Source organism: Pristis pectinata, chromosome 4 (genome assembly GCF_009764475.1).
Source record: "Pristis pectinata isolate sPriPec2 chromosome 4, sPriPec2.1.pri, whole genome shotgun sequence".
In the NCBI taxonomy this organism is placed as follows: Eukaryota; Metazoa; Chordata; class Chondrichthyes; order Rhinopristiformes; family Pristidae; genus Pristis; species Pristis pectinata.
Window position 1 is genome coordinate 104339812 of NC_067408.1, and position 23327 is coordinate 104363138.

General features: G+C 45.0%; 1 protein-coding gene across 3 annotated transcripts in view; it reads right to left on the bottom strand.

Annotated features, from left to right (window-relative positions):
* Window positions 1-1565: 1565 nt before the first annotated feature.
* Window positions 1566-23327, bottom strand: part of LOC127569024 (protein FAM3B-like) — a 40243-nt gene continuing 18481 nt past the window's right edge. For all 3 annotated transcript variants that reach the window (XM_052013285.1, XM_052013284.1, XM_052013283.1), the window contains 5 exons: window positions 16014-16072; window positions 12988-13038; window positions 10184-10271; window positions 8293-8425; window positions 1566-2681 (listed from right to left, as the gene is read on the bottom strand). In XM_052013285.1, coding sequence (XP_051869245.1) covers window positions 2595-2681; window positions 8293-8425; window positions 10184-10271; window positions 12988-13038; window positions 16014-16072 — 418 coding nt within the window. In that variant the 3' untranslated portion in view covers window positions 1566-2594. The remainder of the gene's footprint in view (window positions 2682-8292; window positions 8426-10183; window positions 10272-12987; window positions 13039-16013; window positions 16073-23327) is intronic.

A 23327-nucleotide genomic window follows, 5' to 3' on the forward strand; every position in this document is an offset into this window, starting at 1 on the left:
GCGGTTAGCATAACATTATTACAGCGTCAGCGACCTGGGTTCAATTCTGGCCACTGTCTGTAAGGAGTTTGTACGTTCTCCCTGTGTGTCTGCGTGGGTTTCCTCCGGGTGCTCCGGTTTCCTCCCACATTCCAAAGATGTACGGGTTAGGAAGCTGTGGGCATGCTATGTTGGTGCCGGAAGTGTGGCGACACCTGCAGTCTGCCCCCAGATCACTCTACGCAAAAGATGCATTTCACTGTGTGTTTTGATGTACATGTGACTAGTAAAGAAATCTTATCTTATTTTTTCAGCTGCCTGGTGTAAGTTATGCAGTTTGTAGATATCCCTTGCTTTAAATCCTCAAATATTAGTAAATTGCTTGCATGGTTCCCAAGGTGCCGGAATATTATCTCCTCCAAGAACTCTGACCAGATTAAACTGGAATTCCTCTCAGTAAATGTCATAGACTCATACAGCACGGAGACAGGCCCTTCAGCCCAACTGGTCCATGCCAGCCAAGGTTACCATCTAAGCTAGTCCCATTTGCCTGCATTTGGCCCATATCCCTCTAAACCTTTCCTACCCATGTACCTGTCCAAGTGCCTTTTAAATGTTGTTAGTGTACCTGCCTCAACCACTTCCTCTGCAGCTCATTCCATGTACTGCCCACTCTCTGTGTGAAAATGTTAGCCCTCAGGTTCCTATTAAATCTCTCCCCTCTCACCTTAAACCTATGCCCTCTTGTTCTTGATTCCCCAAACCCATTCACCCTATCTATGCCCCTCTTAATGTTATACAAAGGATTGAAATGATGTCCATATGAGGAGGGAGATAAGGTAGCCAGGATTGGTTGACCAAAGCACTGACCTTGCTCTTGGAAATTCTTTTGAAATTCAGTTTGTGCATCATAAGGCAGAAATATTATTCATAGAACATAGAACAGTACAGCACAGGAACAGGCCCTTCGGCCCACTATGGCTATGCTGAACATGATGCTAAATTAAAATGATCCTTTCTGCCTGCAGAATATCCATATCTCTCCATTCCCTACATATTCATGTGCCTATCTAAGAGCCTCTTAAATGCCACTGCCTCCACCGCCATTCCTGGCAGCGCATTCCAGGCACCTACCACTCTCTGTAAAAAGAACTTGCCCCGCCCATCTCCATTAAACATTCCCCCTCTCACCTTAAAGCAATGCCCTCTACTATTTGACACTTCTGCCCTGGGGAAAAGACTCTGACTGTCTACCCTATCTATGTCTCTGAACTTCTATAAGGTCTCCCCTCAGCCTCCGATGCTCCAGAGACAGCAACCCAAGCTTGCAGGCACACACGGTAGTGTAGCGGTTAGCGTAACGCTTTACAGCTCCAGCGACCTGGGTTCAATTCCTGCCACTGTCTGTAAGGAGTTTGTACGTTCTCCCTGTGTCTATGTGGGTTTCCTCCGGGTGCTCCGGTTTCCTCCCACATCCCAAAGACGGACGGGTTAGGAAGTTGTGGGCATGCTATGTTGGTGCCAGAAGCGTGGTGACACTTGCGGGCTGCCCCCAGAACACTATGCAAAAAGATGCACTTCACTGTGTGTTTCGATGTACACGTGACTAATAAAGATATCTTATCTTATCTTGTCTTGTCCAAGCTCTCCTGATAGCTCATACACTCAAATCCAGGCAGCATCTTCATAAACCTCTTCTGTACCCTTTCTAAAGCTTACACATCCATCCTGTAACGAGGTGGCCAGAATTAGAATGTCCACGTCCCCTTGAAACCTCTTTACACCTTTCACCTTACTCGCAATCCCACTTAGTTTTGCGTCATCAGGAAACAGAAATATGAGAATTATTTTTATTATTTAAGATAAGGTAAGATATCTTTATTAGTCACATGTACATCTAAACACACAGTGAAATGCATCTCTTTGCATAGTGTTATGGGGGCAGCCCGCAAGTGTCGCCATGCTTCCGGTGCCAACATAGCATGCCCACAACTTCCTAACCTGTACGTCTTTTTGGAATGTGGAAGGAAACCGGAGCACCCGGAGGAAACCCACGCAGACACGGGGAGAATGTACAAACTCCTTACAGACAATGGCCAGAATTGAACCTGGGTCGCTGGCACTGTAATAGCATTACGCTAACCGCCACACTACTGTGCGTGTCATAAGGCAGAAATATTATTCCATTTATTTTAGAAATGTTGTATCTGTGAGCAATAAGGTCAGCTCCTGGTGAAAGCTGAGCACCAATTCAGTTGTGGGACCCATCAGTTTCCTTGTGAGGAAAACTGACAGGGACACAGATTTGAGCAACTCAGAAACTTTGGTGGCAACTTTAAGTCTAACTCCCCCATCAGGGATCTGGTGGCATGACACCCAAACTGAATGGAAGGTGATTTTGGATGGGTCTTTATATTTTATACAGGTTAAAATCATGTTCTTGGTACATCCTTTATTTCAGTTCCTTTGAGGGATGACTGATTGTTGACATATTGTTTAACCTACTGCTGTTTTCTTTGGCGGTTTTCAAGCTGCTCAAGTGAATGGAGCAGATAGTCCACCTGACACAGGAACTGAACCAGGCTCTGGGCAGGTTGAGAGGCCAAGGACGTCTCCTACAGGTAGTCTCTCTTTGGTGAAAAGCAGCCAAGAATCTGGATTTCTGATGCCCAGGCGCCATTCCCTTTCACACTGTTGATAACCTGTCCAAACACAAAGGAAAAATGTTTCAGTACAGAAGCGCATCTTCTCTTCCTCCCTAGCCCTTCTCCCTAATAAACAGGAACAGAAAAGGAACCAACGAATCCTTCACTTATCACTCCAGCAAAGAATTACCCACTTTCCTTTAAACAAAAACAGAAAATGCCGGAAGCACTCGGGTAAAATCCCTGGGAAACAAATTTAATGTTTCAGGTCAAGGAACTTCATGATCAGAACTGGAAAAGTGAGAAGACAAATGTATTTTAAGATGCTGAGATGGGGAGAGGAGGAGAGAACAGGGGATGTCTGTGATAGGGCACTGCCCAATGTTATAAATGTAACAATTACTGAAAAACCCTTAAAGGCTCAAAACGCCTTGGCTGATTTAAGATGGAGGCCAGATTCCTTAGCCTAGAGCTTTTGGAAATATGCATATGGTGAGAAGGCGGGGGAGTGGGGCTAAATGGGAGAATGGATCAGCTCATGGTAGAATGGCGGAGCAGACTCGATGGGCCGAATGGCTGACTCCTGCTCCTTTGTCTTATGGTTATAGTAGTTCTCATTATCCCTTAAAGGTGTGGAAATATTATCCACAGAATAAGTATCTTTGGGCTCCTCTCCCTCCCCTAGCAATCTAGACATCTAAATTAGGTATTAGCTTAATAGTTGCTTCCTGCACCTCTTCAAAAATCTACAGTGGTGGGAGTAGGATTTATGTATTGCTCAATGTATCACTTTGCCACTGCCCAAAACTGGCTCCATTGCCTCCTAGGACTTACACCCTTTTCCTCGAACTATACCCTTTACGTTGAGTAGACGACTACTGCACATTGCATCATGGATTCCAGTTGACAGTCTCCCTTTAGCTCTGGGATGTGACGTCTAACCTAGAGTCAACAGTAACCATATTCTCACAGTTTATTTCCCTTTCCAGAAGCCAAAGTACCACCGATTCCGGGAATCAGAGATAGAAGCAGAAAATGCTAAAATACTCAGCTGCTCAGGCAGCACCTGTGGAGAGTGAAACACATTTAAAAGGCTTCAGGTCATCAATGATCACTTCAGGTCAGAACAATGCCACCTTATTTCACCTTCCAGGTCCCAATATCTTGTACTTGCCCATATTAAATGTCAATGCAGCTCAAGTCTCTGCATTCCAGATTCCTACACCATCCACAGCACCGTGCATTTGGCTCAGTGTATTACTTGGTTTGTTATTAGTCCAGCATTCATTGTCATCCTTAGCTCTGTCAAGTTGCGATGCCCCAGTATTTACCCCTGACCTGCTGTTACTGCTCCTCCAACATTCCAAACTTGTGATAGTGATACAGCTTTGTTTACACCACCCTCTGTTTTATCTAATTTTCAGTCTCATACAAGTTTTAAGTCTCTTTTGTAATTTAATCGCTGCCATTCATGACATGAAAGAGTCAGATCTGAATCATCTTCATTGACAACAGCAGATTAAATAGAGTTATTTACAGAGGCTTGATAGAATGCGTCTTTTTGTGTTACTGAGAATGTGGTGGGGCAGGCCGCAAGTGTTGCCACTCTTCCAGCGCCAACATAGCATGTCCACAGCGCCTGACCTGTACGCCTTTTGGAATGTGGGAGGAAACCGGAGCACCCAGAGGAAACCCATGCAGAAACGGGGAGAACGTACAAGCTCATTACAGACAGCGGTGGGAATTGAACCTGGGTCACTGGCGCTGTAATAGCGTTACACTAACCGCTACACTACCGTACCGTGGTCAGACCAAATGGCTTTCTGCTATGTATCTGATATACTGAGTGGCACAGTGACACAGATTGTACGACTGCTGCCTCTTAACTCCAGCAACCTGGATTCAATCCTGACCTCAGGTACAGTTTGTGTGGAGCTGCACATTCTCCATGTGACCACATGGGTTTCCGACAGATGCCCTGGTTTCCTCCATCCCAAAGATGTGCAGATTGGTAAGTTAATTAGCCGGTAATGTGTAGGTAAGTGGTAGAATCTGGGGGAGTTGATGGGAACGTGGGGAGAATAAAATGGGATTAGTGTAGGATTGGGCGCCTGATGTTTGGTGCAAACTTGATGGGCCAAAGGGTCTAGAGTAGTGCTGTCTGGCTCCATAAGTGCATCTTGTTGCACCCACAGTCCAAGAGTCCCTGATGCCCCACTTGTTCAATATGTGAGCCCACTTTACAAGTCCCCATTGAAACCCCTTCCACACTGTCCAATATTTACATTCCTTGTGGAAACGCAGAGTCTTGATGGTTGGAACTTCACCTGACGTTTTGTTGGGCACCTTTTGTAGAATTTGGTTTTAACATCCGGATTGAAATTTGGAGAGCATGTGGCCAGAAAGATTCCATTGAATGCTGCCATAATCAATTCAAAGTCCCACGGTACAGCCGAATCCCTTCTCAGCAGAGGGAGAGATATCCACCAGGCAGCCACAGAAACATCATTCACAAGATAGATTGACACTGCTGTGCCACTACGTACAGGAATGAATGTAAGTAAGTTGGAGGCTGAGAAAGTTTATTGGACAGGTACCTGGAAAGGGTGGGTTGTCTTAACAGGAAAGGTTGAACAGCTGGGCTTGAATCTGCTGGAGTTTAAAAGAGCGAGAGGGGATTTAACTGAAATGTATGAGATCCTGAGGGAACTTGACATGATTGATGCGAGACAGAACACGGCTGATGATGGAGAGAATGTTTCTGCATTTGGGAGAATGTAGAACTCTTTAAAAATAAGGGGTTGCCCAATTAAACAATGTTTAAAAGACATTTGAACAGGTAGATGGATACGAAAGGTTCAGAGGGATATGGGCCAAACGAAGGCAAACGGGACTAGCTTGGTTGGCATGGATGAATTGAGCCAATGGTCTTATTCCTATGCTGTATAACTCTAAGATTCTCAGACAAAGTGCAGGCATTTTTTTTTCCTCTGAGGCTCTTGGGTCTTTGGAACTCTCTTCCTCAAAGGGCAGTGTAAGCAGGGCCCTTGTATACTTTTAAGGCAGAAGAAGAGTGTTACTTGATATAGGTGGGGGTGCAAGGTCACCGCAGATAGACCGGAGTGTGGAGTTGAGGTTACAATCCTATCAGCCATGATCTTAGGGTCAAGGGATGAGCCATCCACTCCTACTTCTAATTTGAATCCATGTTTGTTTGTACGTCTCAAGGTGTGGGATAAATAGACTATTGACAACAAGATCCGTGGCTTTCTTGAAGTGCAAGTGATCTTGCAGGTGAAGGCTCCCTCCCATAAAGACTTGCTGATTTCTTGAAACTTAGCACAGTCTATTTTGAGGAGTTCAACTGACCACTCATTAGTACAACCGATGTTAGCTGCTCAGCTCCAGAGTCTGGGCCATCCCTGCAATCGTTCCGTAGAGTGGCAAAACATTTCCTACATACCATCAGAGAGGTTCCAAATTCAAACAATTCCCTAATAACAAGGCAATAAGCTGGCCAATTTTGCCAGCCAAGTTTTTAGCTTAGGTAGACATCTTGGTTGGCATGGATGAATTGAGCTAATGGTCTTATTTCTATGCTGTATAACTCTAAGATTCTCAGACCTTGAAGTCCAGTTCCAGACTGGTGTCTCCCTTGATTTGGTTTGCTCATTTTATCATTCTTTTCAACATTCTTGTTGAAATTTTTTTCTTTGCTTAAGTACTTCCTCCATCAGATCACAGAAAATTCAACTTATGATCCGGGAAAACCATCCACAGGGGAATTATTTCCTGGATCTGCAATTCCTTGCTCGCTTGATATCTGGGAAGAGGGTGAATGAGAAAGCAGCACAAGTGTCCACACAAAAAAAAAATCAGAATAGATATAAAAGAAATCCAGGGGTGCTAAAAGTCACCTGTGAACCATAGAATCACAGAATCATTATGGCACAGAAGAGGCCATTCAGTCCACAGAGTTTTACCTTGTACTACGTCAATGCACTGTTGTCATGAATTGATCAGTGTGGATGGTACATAAGACAAGTTTTTCACTGCATCTCGGTACATGTGACAATAATAAACTAATTTATCTACTTAGCTCTTAGTAGAGTAATTATGTGTGTTCTATTTGCCTACTCTTTCCCTGTCACCCAGTAAATTATTCCCCTTGAATGCCTGTTCAACTCCCTTTTGAACTATGGTTGACATTGCATCCACCATTCTTATAGGCAGTGAGTTCCAGATAAGTGAATCATAGAAAGTTTACCACACAGAACGAGACCATCGTCCCATTGTGTTTGTGAAGGTCAAAAAGGAGCTATCGTTCTACCCTCTTCACAACCTTGATCAGTAGCCTATCATCACAGCTCTTCAAGTATATAAGCCAGGTGCTTGCTAAATGCACTGCAGCTTTCTGTCTCTACCACCCTTTCGAGCTGTTCATTCCAGCCTTTCAGGTGAGAATAATTCCTCATCTCCCCTCAATGTGATACTTAGTAATTGACCAATAAACTGGGCCCACTGCTGCAAATATCTTATCACTACCTAGCATGCAAACTTCGCTTCCAGAAACTAGGCAGCTTCAGGAAAGGGTGGGTGAGGGAAGAGAAACTCACAGTGATTGGAGGTCCAATCAGATCTTGGGGGGGTGGGGGTAGGGTTTGTCTAGCTGGAAACCAGCACCTGTGGGTGGAGTGCTGGACATCAGGACCTCCGCTGTGGGATTGGCGAGTTGATGGTGAAGGGAGGCCGGGTGAATCAGGAGATTTAAGGCCGGAGGCAATTGGTGGGAGGGTCAAGTGGTGGGAATGGTGGTTGGGAAGATAGTCAGAATCTTTATGTGGAGAGGGATAGAAGGTCAGTGATAGGATTGCCTTACTGGCATCCAACTTCACTGCAATACTGCTAAAATGTTCTCAGACTGCAGAAAATTAGGCACTTAAGATCATAAGATATAGCAGCAGAATTAGGCCATTCAGCCCATCAAGTCTGCTCTGCCATTGAACAATGTCTGATCATTTTTTTCTCAACCCCATTCTCCTGCCTTCTCCCCATAACCCTTAACCCCCTTACCAATCAAGAACTTACCAAATTCTGCCTTAAATATACCCAATGACTTGGCCTCCACAGCCCTCTGTGGCAACAAATTCCATAGATTCAACACCCTCTGGCTGAAGAAATTCCTCCTCATCTCAGTTTTAAAGGGATATCCCTTTATTCTGAGGCTGTGCCCTTGGATCCTAGGCTCTCCTACTAATGGAAACATCCTCTCCACGTCCACTCTATCTAGGCCTTTCAGTATTTTGGTCAGTTTCATCCTTCTGAACTCCAGCGAGTACGGGCCCAGAACCATTAAACACTCCTCTGGGACACTTCCAGGACATTTGGGATTAGTTTCCTCAGTAATGCTACCATATGGGTGCTGCATGGTGAATAACGTCATTTCAAGTAGGTCTGATTCAGCAATGGCTTCAGATATACCACCATGACCTATGCAAGGAAGTGCTCAGCTGAATTTCTAGAGTGATGGGGAAAGCCCCAGAGAAGGTCATCATAGCTTTCCACTCCAAGAAGAGTCCATTTCAGTCCTAACTTTGAGTACAAAAAGCTAATTAGAGATGAGAGCACCTTCCCTGTGAAGGCTTGCAAAATTCCCAAAATGACCTACCTTCTCCCTCTCATAGTCCTTTGGCAGTGTGAACCCCTTTGTGGCAACAAAGACCCAGTTTCCCCGGAAGGCCAATTTCTGGATCTCCTTGCTGCCCAGCCCCTCAATGTATTTCTTGGCATCTTCTGTCAACCTTGAAGTAATGAGGAAAAGCAGTTGTTCAAATATAAATAAAAGTGGAACTTAACAAATTATCTTGTTCAAATCAGATTTCAAGCCTCTTACTTGGCTATGTGCTGCCACTGTTCTTCCATATATCTTTTTGGAACTGGTTTAAAGAAGCATTTTAGTAAAGCAAAATCTGAGCAGGAATGCAGTGGGAAAATCTTATATCAGAATATAAAAAGCTAGAATAAGCCGGGTGATGTTTTTGACTCTGTTCCGCCATTCCATAAGACTACAATCAATCTTCCACCTCACCTACTTTCCCCCTCAACTCCCAACCCCTTGATCTCCTTAGTATCCAAAAATCTAAGAATGTGAATGACTGGGCATCAGAGATGGAGAATTCCAAAGATTTACAACGTCCCAACAAAATTTCTCTGCAGCTCAGTCCTCCATTATCCCAAGGCCAGATCCTTTAGTTTCAGGGAGAGAGGGTGCCTGCAGTTGGAAGTGAAAAGGTTGAGAGAGGGTAAAAGGCCAGAAGGGAGTGTCCAAGAGGAAGAACATAGAACATAGAACAGTACATCACCGAACAGGCCCTTTGGCCCACAATGTTGTGCCGACATAGCTATTCCCTCCTACCTACAGAATGCCCATATCCCTATATTTTCCTCTCATTCATGTGCCCATCCAAGCCCCTTTTAAAAGCCCCCAATGAATTTGCCTCCACCACCCTATCAGGCAACGTATTGCAGGCATCCACCGCTCTCTCAGTAAAAAACGTACCTCTCACGTCTGTTCTGAACCTACCCCCTCTCACCTTAAATGCATGCCCTCTGGTATTGGATCGCTCAATAATGGGAAAAAGATATTGCTTGTCCCCCCCCTATCTATGCCCCTCATAATTTTATACACTTCTAACAAGAATAGGGTTGAAGATTGGAGAAAGGGTCATCAGTAGGGGGGAGGGACTCCTTATCGAAGAAATAGGCACATTGGCAGAAGCGATGGAAGAAGAGCACAATGTCATGGCTGGCCCGGAACTCTTTAAAGTGTGGGCGCAGGGGTACAAAGGTGAGGCCTCTGCTGAGGACAGACCATTCTGCATCAGAGAGGCAGAGTTTCAGAGGGGATGGTAAAGACACCGCAGGGGTTGGAGCTGGGGTCAGGCACAGGATCAGTTGGATGGAGGGCTCAGGGAAGAAGAGGTAGTGGTGGGGGGGGGGGGAGGGGGTTTGAAGGAACGAGTGGAGGGTGAAGGGTTGGGGGTGGCGAATTAGATCAGGGCAGGGTGGGGGTTAGTGGTGCGATCAGTGGCAGAGGAAGAGCAGTGGGACCCAGCGGTGGTATCAGGGATCCTGGCCTGGAGACGGCCATCAGTTTTAGAATCAGCCTCTCTCCAGCTATCCCTGTTAACTCTCCTTTAAAATCTCTTCCTTCAACAAAACTACCATGTGTTCTTCACAACTGGAGTGAGAATGGTCCCATTTCATCTGTTGTCCAGCTCCAAATCCAGTGAACCTACTCTCTATTGACTCCAAGGTACAGAGACCAAACTTTTCCTTAGGCATGGAGGTCATTGATTATTACAGGTTCGGCTTTTTGTTATATTTATTTCTTGCTGGCAAAGGCAGAGTTGGGGTTAGAATGAATAGTGAATTAGGTTCAGCTCAATTATTATGGGGCTTATCAGTGGGTTACATTGATCAAGGTGTTATAGTGACCCAGCCTCATTCTTTAACCTAACCTTGCCTACCTACTAAGTGTCGGATTTACTTATACTCACCTGACAGAACTGTCATCAAATGTTGCCATGAAGATAAGGGAACCATCCGGGGCTTTTTTGAGAAATTCAATCATGGGCCCTGAATTATCTGGCAGTAAAATGAAAAAAGTTACAATAAAGATGATAATTGGGTGAAAACATCAGTTAGCATCTGAAAGGTACAGGGAAGCTTGGTACGGATATGGTTCAGGGCCAGAGATTTCAGAGGAAGGATTAGTTTATTGTTATGTACACCAGGGTGCAACCAAAGGGAGCTCACAGAATAAGCAGTAAACATGGTAATAAACAATACAACAATAAATACAACGATAAGCACAAAACTGCAGAATGGTGCAAAGAATGGTGCAAAAATGGGAAATGAAGAGCATCTAGAAAAGCAGTCAGTAACGCACTTGATGAAGAGCAAGCTCGGGGTGTGAGTAAGGGTCGTGTACGAAGTAACAGAATGGCAACATTTGAATCAATCTCACTCCCAGTCCCTCACTCAACACATTCCGAGATCAATTTCAATGTCCATTATATTGAGGGTCGGCCACAGATAAAAATTGCCATGATAGTTGTTGAATTGTGTGGCGTCGCAACAACAACCTCGCACTCAACGTCAGTAAGACCATGCAATTGATTGTGGGCTTCAGGAAGGGGAAGTCGGGAGAACACACACCAGTCCTCATTGAGGGGTCAGCGGTGGAAAGGGTGAGCGGCTTCAAGTTCCTGGGCGTCAACATCTCAGAGGATCTATCCTGGGCCCAACACATTGATGCAATCACAAAGAAGGCATGTCTGCGGCTCTAGTTCATTAGGAGTTTGAGGAGATTTGGTATGTCACCAGAGACTCTTACAAGTTTCTATAGATGCATGGTGGAGAGCATCCTGACTGGTTGCATCACCGCCTGGTATGGAGGCTCCAATGCACAGGATCACAAGAGGCTGCAGAGGGTTATAGGCTCAGCCAGCTCCATCATGGACACAACCCTCCCTACCATCGAGGACATCTTCAAGAGGCGGTGCCTCAAGAAGGCGGCATCTACCATTAAGAACCCTCACCATCCGCGACATGCTCTCTTCTCATTACTACCGTCAGGGAGGAGGTACAGGAGCCTGAAGACCCAAACTCAACGATTCAGGAACAGCTTCTTCCCCTCTGCCATCAGATTTCTGAACGGTTCATGAACCCATGAACACAACCTCGTTATTCTTTTTTTTGCACTATTTATTTTTTGTAATTTATAGATTTTTATGTCTTTGCAGTGTACTGCTGCCACAAAACAACAAATTTCACGTCACATATCAGTGATAATAAATCTGATTCTGATTGTGAAAGCTTAGTGCTTTGATAAAATACTTCAGGATTGGAAATTTGGCTGGACTAAACTTTGAGACCAATCCCACACCCTCAACATCCAACTGGCATTCCAAGCCACTCATTCATTAGAATGGTTTCCAATGGAATCACAGTGTGCAGAAAGAGGCAATTTGACCCACTGTGCCTGTGTCAGCTCTTTGAAAAAGCTACTTAATTAGAGCCACTGCCTCGTTCTTTCTCCATAGCCAAGCAAGCAATTACCCAACTTCCTTTTAAGTTTTGCTTTCACCAACGTTTCATTCAGTTTATTCCAAATCACAACAACTTTCCACAGAGTAAGAGTAAATAAAAAAAGACTGCAGTTCTTAATTCCCCAACCCTGGGAAAGAGACTGTGCTCATTCACCCTACCTATGCCTCTCATAATTTTATACACTTCTACAAGATCACTCCTTATTTTCCTACACTCCAGTGAATAAAGTTCTAGCCTACTCAACCTCTCACTGTAACTCAGTTCCTCGAGTTCTGGGAACATCCTCATAAATCTTTTCTCACTCTTTCCAGCTTAATGACATCTTTCCTACAGCAGGATGACCAAAACGGAACACAATACTCCAAATGCGGCCTCACCAACATCTTGTGCAACTGCAACATAACATCCCAACTTCTCCACTCAATGCCCTGACTGATGAAGGCCAGCGTGCCAGAAGCTTTCTTCACCACCCTGTCTCCCTCTGATGTCATTTTCAGGAAACCATGTGCTTCTAGATCCCTCCATTCTACATTGGAACAGTATCCCTGGTAAAACTTCACCCCCTTGCTTATCAAGAATCTGTCTACCTCTACCCTAAAAATATTCAAAGCCTCTGCTTGCATCACCCATTGAAGAAGAGAGTACCAAAGAATTTCAAACCTCACAGTAAAGAAACCCACCTAATCTCTGAGCTAAAAAAGTGACTCCTTACTTTTTTTTAAACAGAGAACCCAAGTTCTAGATTCTCCCACAAAAGGAGACATCTTTTCCACATCCACCCTGTCAAGGTCCCTCAGGACCTTATGTGTTTCAATCAATCCAATCTTTTGAAACCTATATCAGTACATATGAAGCCAAAGATCCTGTGGGATCAACAGATTAAAGTTTTATTTTAGTTATAAGGTGGCTACTGTTGATGCCACAGCAGATGCTATACCACTGAGATAATGGAGGGGTTCTTTCTCAGTAGTCTTGCTCTATTAAAATGATGCATGTGAACTTCCAAGAACATTTTTCCACAATTGCTGTTATTATGGATGAAAAGCTGTCGAATTTCTGAAAGAACAGTTTATATACCACTTAAGTTACTTTTCCAGAGTTCCTGTGCTCTTCTGCCATAGGACATCAGACAAGTGGGTCAATCATCAAAGGAAGCTCACCAATCACACACAAGTCACATACAGAATCTGATGAGGGGGAAGTTGTGGAGATCAGAGAAGGGAAAGCTGGATTTAAGTGTTTTTCTTACCTCCTCCCCAGAGATCAAAAGTACCAGAACTTATATGCTTTCCTGTCTTGGCTGGCAGGGATAAATGTGAGGAAAAATGGTTAATTCATGAAGAAAACTGTTCTCAAACAACATCATTTGTAAAAGAGGTCAAGTAGTTCTCCCTTGAATAGTTTTAACCTTGACTCATGTTCTTTGATTTCTGCAATTCCCAATTAAGTGCAGCTCTTTTTGTTAGACAATGAAAGCCAAGAGCGACCCCATGTGTACGTACAGAGTCTGTGTGTGGTCAAATGATAGGTGCTTTTACGTTAGCTCTAAAAAGGGACACACACATGTGCGCACGTGCGCGCGCACACACACAGAGGCACAGGCACACGCACACATAGCGGCACAGGCACACGCACACAGACATAAACACAGGATATACAAGCACACACACACAGACAGCCAGACACACACAAAGGAACACACACACACACACACACACACACACAGGCACACACCCACACGTAGCACACACATACATACACAGACACAGGCACAGACACACAGACACAAACACAGACATATACAAGCACACACACAGACACACACACACACACGCACACAGGCACAGACACATGCACACAGATGCAAACACAGAATATACAAGAACACACACACATACACACACATAGACACACACAAACACACAGACACAGATATACACATATACAAGCGCACACAGACACAGATACACACACACACACACACACACGGATACATGCACGCACGCACACACGCGCGCACACACACACACACACACACACAATCTCACCCACACCATTTTTCTTAGACCCCAACCTCACAGCTTCCACCCTAGTCACCTCCCTCACTCTCCCTACCTGTGCCCTATCCCCTGCCTCTTTTGGTCTAACCCCTCCCTCAGTGTCCCTTCAACTCCTCCCTTATTACCCCTGACTATTTTTGATTCTGCCCCCATTACCACACTCCCACTCTATTCCCACCCCCAACCCCCCGCCACCCCTCCAATGTTCACCCTCCCCCTACTCTCCAGCTCTCAGTTGCTGGTTGTCTCCCAGAGTGAGGCCACTCACCCACCACTTCCGCTTGTCCTCCCCAATTGAAGTCATTGCCCTGGGTCCCAGCACCTACGCTGGCCCCCTGAAGCATGCACACTGGACCGGAAACACTAGGGCTCTCCTGGGAAAGCTTGGGACAATCTGCACCTTCCTGATGTCAGCTGATCGCTGTGTTCCAGCAAGATATTAGAACATAGAACAGTACATCACAGAACAGGCCCTTCGGCCCACAATGTTGTGCCGACATAGCTAATCCCTCCTACCTACAGAATGCCCATATCCCTCTATTTTCCTCTCATTCATGTGCCCATCCAAGACCCTCTTAAAAGCCCCCAACGAGTTTGCCTCCACCACCCTATCAGGCAATGCATTCCAGGCATCCACTACTCTCTCAGTAAAAAATGTACCTCTCACATCTCTTCTGAACCTACCCCCTCTCACCTTAAATGCATGCCCTCTGGTATTGGATCTCTCAATAATGGGAAAAAGATATTGCTTGTTCACCCTATCTATGCCCCTCATAACTTTATACACTTCCAATAGATCACCCCTCAGCCTCTGCCGCTCCAGAGAGAAGAGACAAAGTTTGTCCAGCCTCTCCTGATAGCACATGCCCTCTAATCCAGGCAGCATCCTGGTAAGCCTCCTCTGCACCCTCTCTAAAGCCTCAACATCCTTCCTAGAGTGAGGTGACCAGAACTGCATGCAATACTCTAAATGTGGCCTAACCAGAGTTCTATAGAGATGCATCATAACTTCTTGACTCCTATACTCAATACCCCGATTAATAAATGCAAGCATTCCATAAGCCTTCTCAACCACCCTGTCTACCTGTGTAGCCACTTTCAATGAGTCATGGACTTGCACCCCAAGGTCTCTCTGCTCTTCAACACTACTAAGGGTCTTGCCCTTAAGAGTGTACTGCCTCCTGACATATGTCCTACTAGGGTGCAACACCTCACATTTGTCCTGGTTAAACTCCATCTGCCATTTCTCTGCCCACATCTGCAGCTGATCTATATCACGCTGTATCTGTCGCCAGTCTTCTACACTATTCACAACTCCACCAATATTAGTGCAGTCTCCCGGCCAATGAATGGAGGCGGATCCATCATGAGGGAGCAAGAGCATCTCACTTGGTTGCTTTCATCACGCTGTATGTACAATGACCCTAAACTGATGCGACCTCTGCCTTCCTCTCACATTTTCCAGAGGGCGTCTATCCCCTGTACTTAGAGCCATAGAGACATAGATGAATTTTTTTGTAAATGATCATTGTTGACCCAAATTTAGCCACAAATTATTAAGTTAATGTGTGGATACCATGACATGAAGACATGCATAAATTAAGATAACCAGATGTCCTCTGCTTTGCAATCTTCCCAGTAGTTGCTAGCACATTTCTGCTTTCACCTTTATGGAGTCTGGATTAGTCAAGCTCCAGAAAGAAGTGGGCAGTAGGAAAAGTAGTGAGCGACATACAAAAAGCTGGAGGACCTCAGCGGGCCGGGCAGCATCCATGGAGGGAAATGGACAGTTGACGTTTCAGGTTGAGACCCTTCACCTGGACTCCATGGCTGCTGCCTGACTCAATGAGTTCCTCCAGCTTTTTGTGTGTTGCTCCAAAATCCAGCATCTGCAGAGAAAATAGACCTTGAACTGTTCCAACCAAACAACAAAGTGCTCACAAATTTAGGAATCTCCTTTCAACAGCCCCTGTGGATGAATGAAGTGGGAAATAGGAAATTCAACCCAACACTGCAGGGAATCTCTCCTGATAACCGAAACATTGTTGGGAGGCAGAACAGGCTACTATGCAGCTGAAACAAGAATCCTGAATGCTGCCAAATTGACACATATTAAAGTTTATTTTCTCTCAGACTCTCAACATCCCTGATACATAAATCAACAGATGCCTCACTTTGTGACCTTTTAGGTTAATTCAACTCAATACAGACTCACCTTCCACAACGGCAATATTCATGCCCCTGCCATAATTATCCTTCTCACGACCCAAGAGTCTGGTTAAGAATACATTCAAACATAAGTTGATTATTTTAGAAAGAAAATATTGAATTTATGTAATATATTTTACTTCTCTGTCAGAACATCTTAAAGTGCTTTACAGCTAATGACCTTCTTTCCATCATAAAATTCAAAGTGAGGATGTTTTATACATTTCAATGAGATCACCTCTCATTCTTCTAAACTCAAGAGGGTACAGGCCCATTTCAGTTAGTCTCTCCCCTGTGATCCCAAGACTTAAAAGACCACAAATTGTTGATGCAGGTAATAGAACATACAAAAGCGCAGCAGAGGAACAGGAACTTCAGCCCAAAATGTCTGTGCCGGATATGATGCCAAATTAAACCAAATCTCTTCTGGCTGTACATGATCCATATCGCTCTATTCCCTGCATGTTCAAAGGTCTGCAATGAACACAAAGTACTGGAGATATGAAACAGTCAGGCAGCACCCGTGGAGAAAGAATGTAAGGAACTCCAAAACTGGAGTGGACACAAGTCATCTTCAATCCCGAGGGGCTGCCTATGGGGAGAGAGATGGTTCAGTTCAATGACCTTTCATTGGATGAACGTTTTGATGAAAAGTCATCAGCCTGAAATGTTAGCTCCGTTTCTCTCTCCACTGATGCTGACAGACCTGCTGTATATTTCAAGCATTTTCTGTTTTATATCCAGAACTCAATCTGGTAAACCTTCACAACCATGTCCTTCCTTCAGAAGGGAGACCAGACCTGTACACAGTATTCCAGATGTGGTCTCACCAGAGCCTCATAGAATTAAAGCAAGACATCTGCACTTGTGTATTCAAATCCTCTTGTAACAAAAGCCAACATACATTTTGCCCTCTTATGTTCTCTACCAATGAGGACAAGTGCAGCAGGCTCATGCAAACACCACCATCTGTATGTTCCCCTTCAAGTCACACACCATTGTGACTTGGAAATAAATTGCCATTCTCTTGTCATCCATTGAGTCTAAATCCTGGAATTCCCTCCCCGACAGAACTCCAAGAGCAGTTAAAGAGGGCAGAGAAAATATTATACAGGACATGTTGTTGAGGCCAGAGTGTTTGTATCCCTGGTTCAGTTAAAGTTTATACCCCCAGAACACAGATGAGAGGCGATTCATTGAATGTCAAGGGCAGGTGGTTGGACCCTCATTGGAGATAACTAATGCCTGCCATTTGTGTTTCACAGATGTTATTTTATTTACCAGCCCAATCCTGGATGCAGTCCATGCCCATGCAGCAAATGTGAGCAACTGCAAATGGAACTGGACACTGAGTAATCAGTAGCAAACATCCGCACTTCTGATCTCATTGATGAAGCAGCTGCAAATAGTTATGACAAACCTATGCCTTGAAAAAATCCTTCACTTACGTCCCAGGGCTGAGATTCTGGCTTCTGGTATTAGAGCACAAACATCCACCAGCACAGAGATGTAGTTCAGGTCTTTGTTGTATCCAGTGCACTCTGCATTTTTTATATTAAGTGAAGTGAATTGTTTGAAGACTGATCTCTGTGATAATGAGGACCTCAGGTGGTGGCCAAGGCCACTCAACTTTTCAGGCTGATTAAGGGTTATGGAAGTAAGATGAGTAATAATTCACAGGCAAATTAGATTCCAACTAAAGAGAGGCTAAGTGGTTTATTGCTCCTCTGATCTCTGCAAGTGCAGGTTGAGGGAGAACTGAAATATTCAGCAGACTACAACCCTTTCAGAGGCTGCAAACTAAGGCACATTTCTGGGCCAGTGCCTAAACAAGGGATACTACAATGGGATGAGGGAGGAGTTGGCTAGCATAGACTGGGAACACAGGCTATATGGTGAGACAGCTGAGGAACAGTGGAAGACTTTCAAAGAGATTGTTCACAGTGCTCAACAAAAGTATATTCCAGTTAAAAGCAAGGACAGTAAGGGTGGGGAGACCCAGCCTTGGATAACTAAGGAAATAAAGGAAGGCATCAAACTAAAAGCTCATGCATACAAAGTCACCAAGAGTAGTGGGAAACTGGAAGATTGGGAAGACTTTAAAAAGCAACAAAGAACCACTAACCAAGCTGTAAGGAAAGGGAAGATACATTATGAAAGCAAACTAGCACAAAATATAAAAAACAGAAAGTAAAAGTTTTTATAATTATATAAAGTGGAACAGGATGGCCAAAGTGAGTGTAAATCCCTTGGAAGATGAGAAGGGAGAATCAATATTGGGTAATGCAGAAATGGCCGCAGCTTTGAACGGCTATTTTGTGTCGGTCTTCACGGTGGAGGACACATCTAACATGCCAAAGAGCGATGTTATGATGTGATGGAAGGTGAGGACCTCAATACAATCACTATCACTAAAGAGGTAGTGATGAGCAAACTAGTGGGCATTAAGGTAGACAAGTCCCCTGGTCCCGATGGGATGCATCCCAGGGTACTGAAAGAAATGGCGGAAGCTATTGTAGTGGCATTTGTGATAATTTACCAAAATTCTCTGGACTCTAGACAGGTCCCAGTGGATTGAAAGACAGTGAACGTCACACCACTCTTTAAAAAAGGAATTAGGCAAAAGGCAGATAACTATAGGCCAGTTGGCTTAATGTCTATTGTCAGGAAAATGCTTGAAGCTATCATTAAGGAAGAAATAGTGAGACATCTGGATAGAAGTGGTTCCATCAGGCAGACGCAGTATGGATTCAGGAAGGGCAGGTCCTGTTTGACAAACTTACTGGAGTTCTTTGAGGATATAACAGACGCAGTGGATAGAGGCGAATAAGTGGATGTTGTATACTTGGATTTCTAGAAGGCGTTCAGTAAGGTGCCACATAAAAGACTTATCATAAGATAAGGATGCATGGAGTTGGGGGTAATGTATTAGCATGAAAAGAGGATTGATTAACTAATAGAAGGCAGAGAGTTGGGATAAATAGTGCCGCAGCAGTCGGTGCTGGGCCTGCAACTGTTCACGATATACAGTACATTAACGATTTGAAGGAGGGGACTGAGTGTAGCATATCTACGTTTGCTGATGACACAAAATTGAGTGGAAAAGCAAATTGTGCAGAGGATGCAGAGAGTCTGCAGAGAGATTTAGATAGGTTAAGTGAGTGGGCAAGAGTCTGGCAGATGGAGTACAGTGTTGGTAAATGTGAGGTCATCCACTTTGGAATGAAGAATAGAAGATCAGATTATTATTTAATTTGTGAAAGTTGCAGCATGCTGTTGTGCAGAGGGACTTGGGAGTGTTTGCGCATGAATCGCAAAAGGTTGGTTTGCATGTGCAACAGGTTACCAAGAAGGCAAATGGAATAGAACACAGAACATATAACATTACATCACAGTACAGGCCCTTCGGCCCACAATGTTGTGACGACCCTTTAGCCTACTCTAAGAGCAATCTAACCATTCCCTCCTACATACCCCCCCATTTTTTCTGTCATCCATGTGCCTTTCTAAGAGTCCCTTAAATGTTCCTAATGTATCTGCCCCTACCAGCACTCCTGGCAGCACATTCCACGCACCCACCACTCTCTGTGTAAAAAACTTACCTCTGATATCCCCCTGTACTTTCCTCCAGTCACCTTAAAATCATGCCCCCTCATGCTAGCCATTTCCACCCTGGGAAAAAGTCTCTGACTGTCCACTTGATCTATGCCTCTATCAAGTCACCTCTCATCCTCCTTCTCTCCAAAGAGAAAAGCCTTAGCTTGCTCAACCTATCCTCATAAGATATGATCTCCAATCCAGGCAGCATCCTGGTAAATCTCCTCTGCACCCTTTCTAAAGCTTCCACATCCTTCCTGTAATGAGGTGACCAGAACTGAACACAATATTCTAAGTGTGATCTAACCAAGGTTTTATAGAGCTGCAACATTACCTCGCGGCTCTTGAACTCAATACCCCAACTAATGAAGGCCAACACGCCATACACCTCCTTATCAACTTGCACAGCAACTTTGAGGGATCTATGGGCTTGGACCCCAAGAACCCTCTGTTCCTCCACACTGCCAAGAATCCCGCCATTAATCCAGTATTCTGCCTTCAAATTCAACCTTCCAACGTGTATCACTTCACACTTTTCCAGGTTGAACTCCATCTGCCACTTCTCAGCTCAGCTCTGCATCCTATCAATGTCCTGTTGTAACCCTCAACAATCTTCTATATTATGCACAACACCACCAACCTTCGTGTCATCTGCAAACTTACTTACCCACCCTTCCACATCCTCATCTTAGTAATTTATAAAAATCACAAAGAGCAGGGTTCCCAGAACAGATCCCTGCGGAACACTACTGGTCACCGACTTCCAGTCAGAATACACTCCATCTACAACCACCCTTTGTCTTCTATGGGCAAGCCAATTCTGAACCCACACAGCCAGGTTTCCCTGGATCCCATGCCTCCTGACTTTCTGAGTGAGCCTTCCATGAGGAACCTTATCAAACGCCTTACGAAAAATCCATGTACACCACATCCATTGCTCTACCTTCATCAATGTGCTTTGTCAGATCCTCAAAGAATTCAATCAGGTTCGTGAGACATGACCTGCCCCCCACAAAGCCATGCTAACTATCCCTAATCAGACTATGCTTCTCCAAATGCTTATAAATCCTGTCCCTAAGAATCTTTTCCAATAATTTGCCCACCACTGAAATAAGACTCACTGGTCTATTATTCCCAGGGTTATCCCTACTCCCTTTCTTGAACAAAGGAAAAACATTTGCCACCCTCCATTCATCTGGTACTACTCCTGTGGCCAGTGAGGCCACAAAGATCATCGCCAAGGGTTCAGAAATCTCTCCCCTCGCTTCCCGTAGTGTCCTGGGATATATCCCATCTGGCTCCGGGGACTCATCTATCCTAATGTCTTTTTAAAAGTTCCAGCACATCCTCCTTCTTAATATCGACATGTTCTAGCTTATCAGCCTGTTTTACGCTGTCCTCACAAATGTCAAGTTCTCTCTCACAGGTGAATACTGAAGCAAAGTATTCACTAAGAACCTCCTCTACCTCCTCCGACTCCAGGCACATGTTTCTTCCTCTATTCCTAATCGGTCCTACCTTCACTCTAGTCATCCTCCTGTTCTTCACGTTCCAGTACAATGCCTTGGGGTTTTCCTTAATCCTACTTGCCAAGGCCTTCTCATGCCCCCTTTTAGCTCTCCTAAGTCAATTCTTAAGCTCCATCCTGGCTCCCTTGTAATTCTCTAGAGCCCTGTCTGATCCTTGCTTCCTGAACCTTAAGTAATCTTCTTTCTTCCTCTTCACTAGATATTCCACATCTTATCAACCATGGCTCCTTCACGCTACCATCCTTACCCTGCTTCAGTGGGACAAACCTATCCAGAACCCCATGCAAGTACTCCCTAAACAACCTCCACATTTCCATTGTGCACTTCCCCAAGAACATCTGTTCCCAATTTACGCTCCCAAGTTCCTGCCTAATAGCATCATAACTCCCCCTCCCCCAATTAAATACTTTCCCATATTGTCTGCTCCTATCCATCTCCAAGGCAAGGGTAAAGGTCAGGAAGTTGTGGTCACTGTCTCCGAAATGCTCACGCACCGAGAGATCTGACACCTGACCAGGTTCATTGCCTCGTACCAGATCCAGAATGGCCTCTCCTCTAGTCGGCCTGTCTGCATATTGTATCAGGAATCCTTCCTGGACACACCTAACAAATTCTACCCCATCCAGACCTTTTGCACTAAGGAGGTGCCAATCAATATTAGAGAAGTTGAAATCACCCATGACAACAACCCTGTTATTTTTGCACCTCTCCAAAATCTGCCTCCCTATCTGTTCCTCAGTGTCTCTGTTGCTACTGGGGGGTGGGGGGGGGGGTCTATTGAATACTCCCAATAGAGTGATTGCTCCCTTCCAGTTTCTGACTTCCACCCACACTGACTCAGTGGACGATCCCTCCAGGACGTCTTCCCTTTCTACAGCTGTGACACTGTCCCTGACCAGCAATGCCACTCCCCCACCTCCTTTACCTCCCTCCCTGTCTCTTTTGAAACATCTGAACCCCGGAAAATCCAGCAGCTATTCCTGCCCTTGTGTCAGCCAAGTCTCTGTAATGGCCACAACATCGTAGTTCCATGTACTGACCCATGCTCTAAGTTCATCACCCTTGATCTTGATACTTCTTGCATTAAAATAGACACACTTCAACCCATCCAACTGACCGTAATTTGCCCTTTCAACTGCCTATCCTTTCTCACAGTCTCTCTACATGCTGCATCAACCTGTACACCAACTGCCTATCACTCTGACCTATCACTCGGGTTCCCATCCCCCTGCTAAACTAGTTTAAACCCTCCCCAACAGTTCTAGCAAACCTGCCCGCAAGAATATTGGTCCCCCTCCAATTCAGGTTTAACCTGTTCCTTTTGTACAGGTCGTACCTTTCCCAGAAGAGATCCCAATGAACCACCAATCTGAACCTTGCCCCCTGCACCAATTTCACAGCCACCCATTAATTTGCCAAATCAACCTATTCTTACCCTCATTGACGTGTGGCACAGGCAGCAATCCAGAGATTACTACTCTTGAGGTCCTGCTTTTTAGCTTCCTAGTTCCCCATATTCACCTTCCAGGACCTCATCCTTTTTCCCACCTACGTCATTGGTACCACTGTGTACCACGACTTGTGGTTGCTCACCCTCCCCCTTTCAGAATGCTGTGGACTTGAGCTGAGACGTCCCTGACCCCGGCACCTGGGAGGCAACATACCATCCGGGAGTCCCCATACGTCCATACGTCCACAGAATCTCCTGTATGTTCCCCTAACTATAGAGTCCCTATCACTATTGCTCTCCTCTTCTTCCCCCTTCCCTTCTGAGCCACAGAGCCAGACTCAGTGCCAGCGACCTGACCGCTGCGGCTTTCCCCTGGTATGTCGTACCCCCCAACTTCCAAAGCAGTATACCTGTTATTGAGGGGAACAGCCACTGGGGTACTCTGCACTATCTGCCTATTCCCTTCCCCTCTCCTGATAGTCATCCAGCTATCTGCCTCCTGCAGCTTAGGTGTGGCTACCTCCCTGTAGCTTTTATCTATCATCTCCTCATTTTCCTGTATGAGCCAATGGTCATCCAGGAATGTCAGCCTTCATTGCTAGAGGGATTGAATTTAAGAGCAGGGAGGTTATGCTGCAACTGTACAGGGTACTGGTGAGGCTGCACCTGGAGTACTGCGTGCAGTTCTGGTCTCCTTACTTGAGGAAAGATACAGTATACTGGCTTTGGAGGTGGTGCAGAGCAG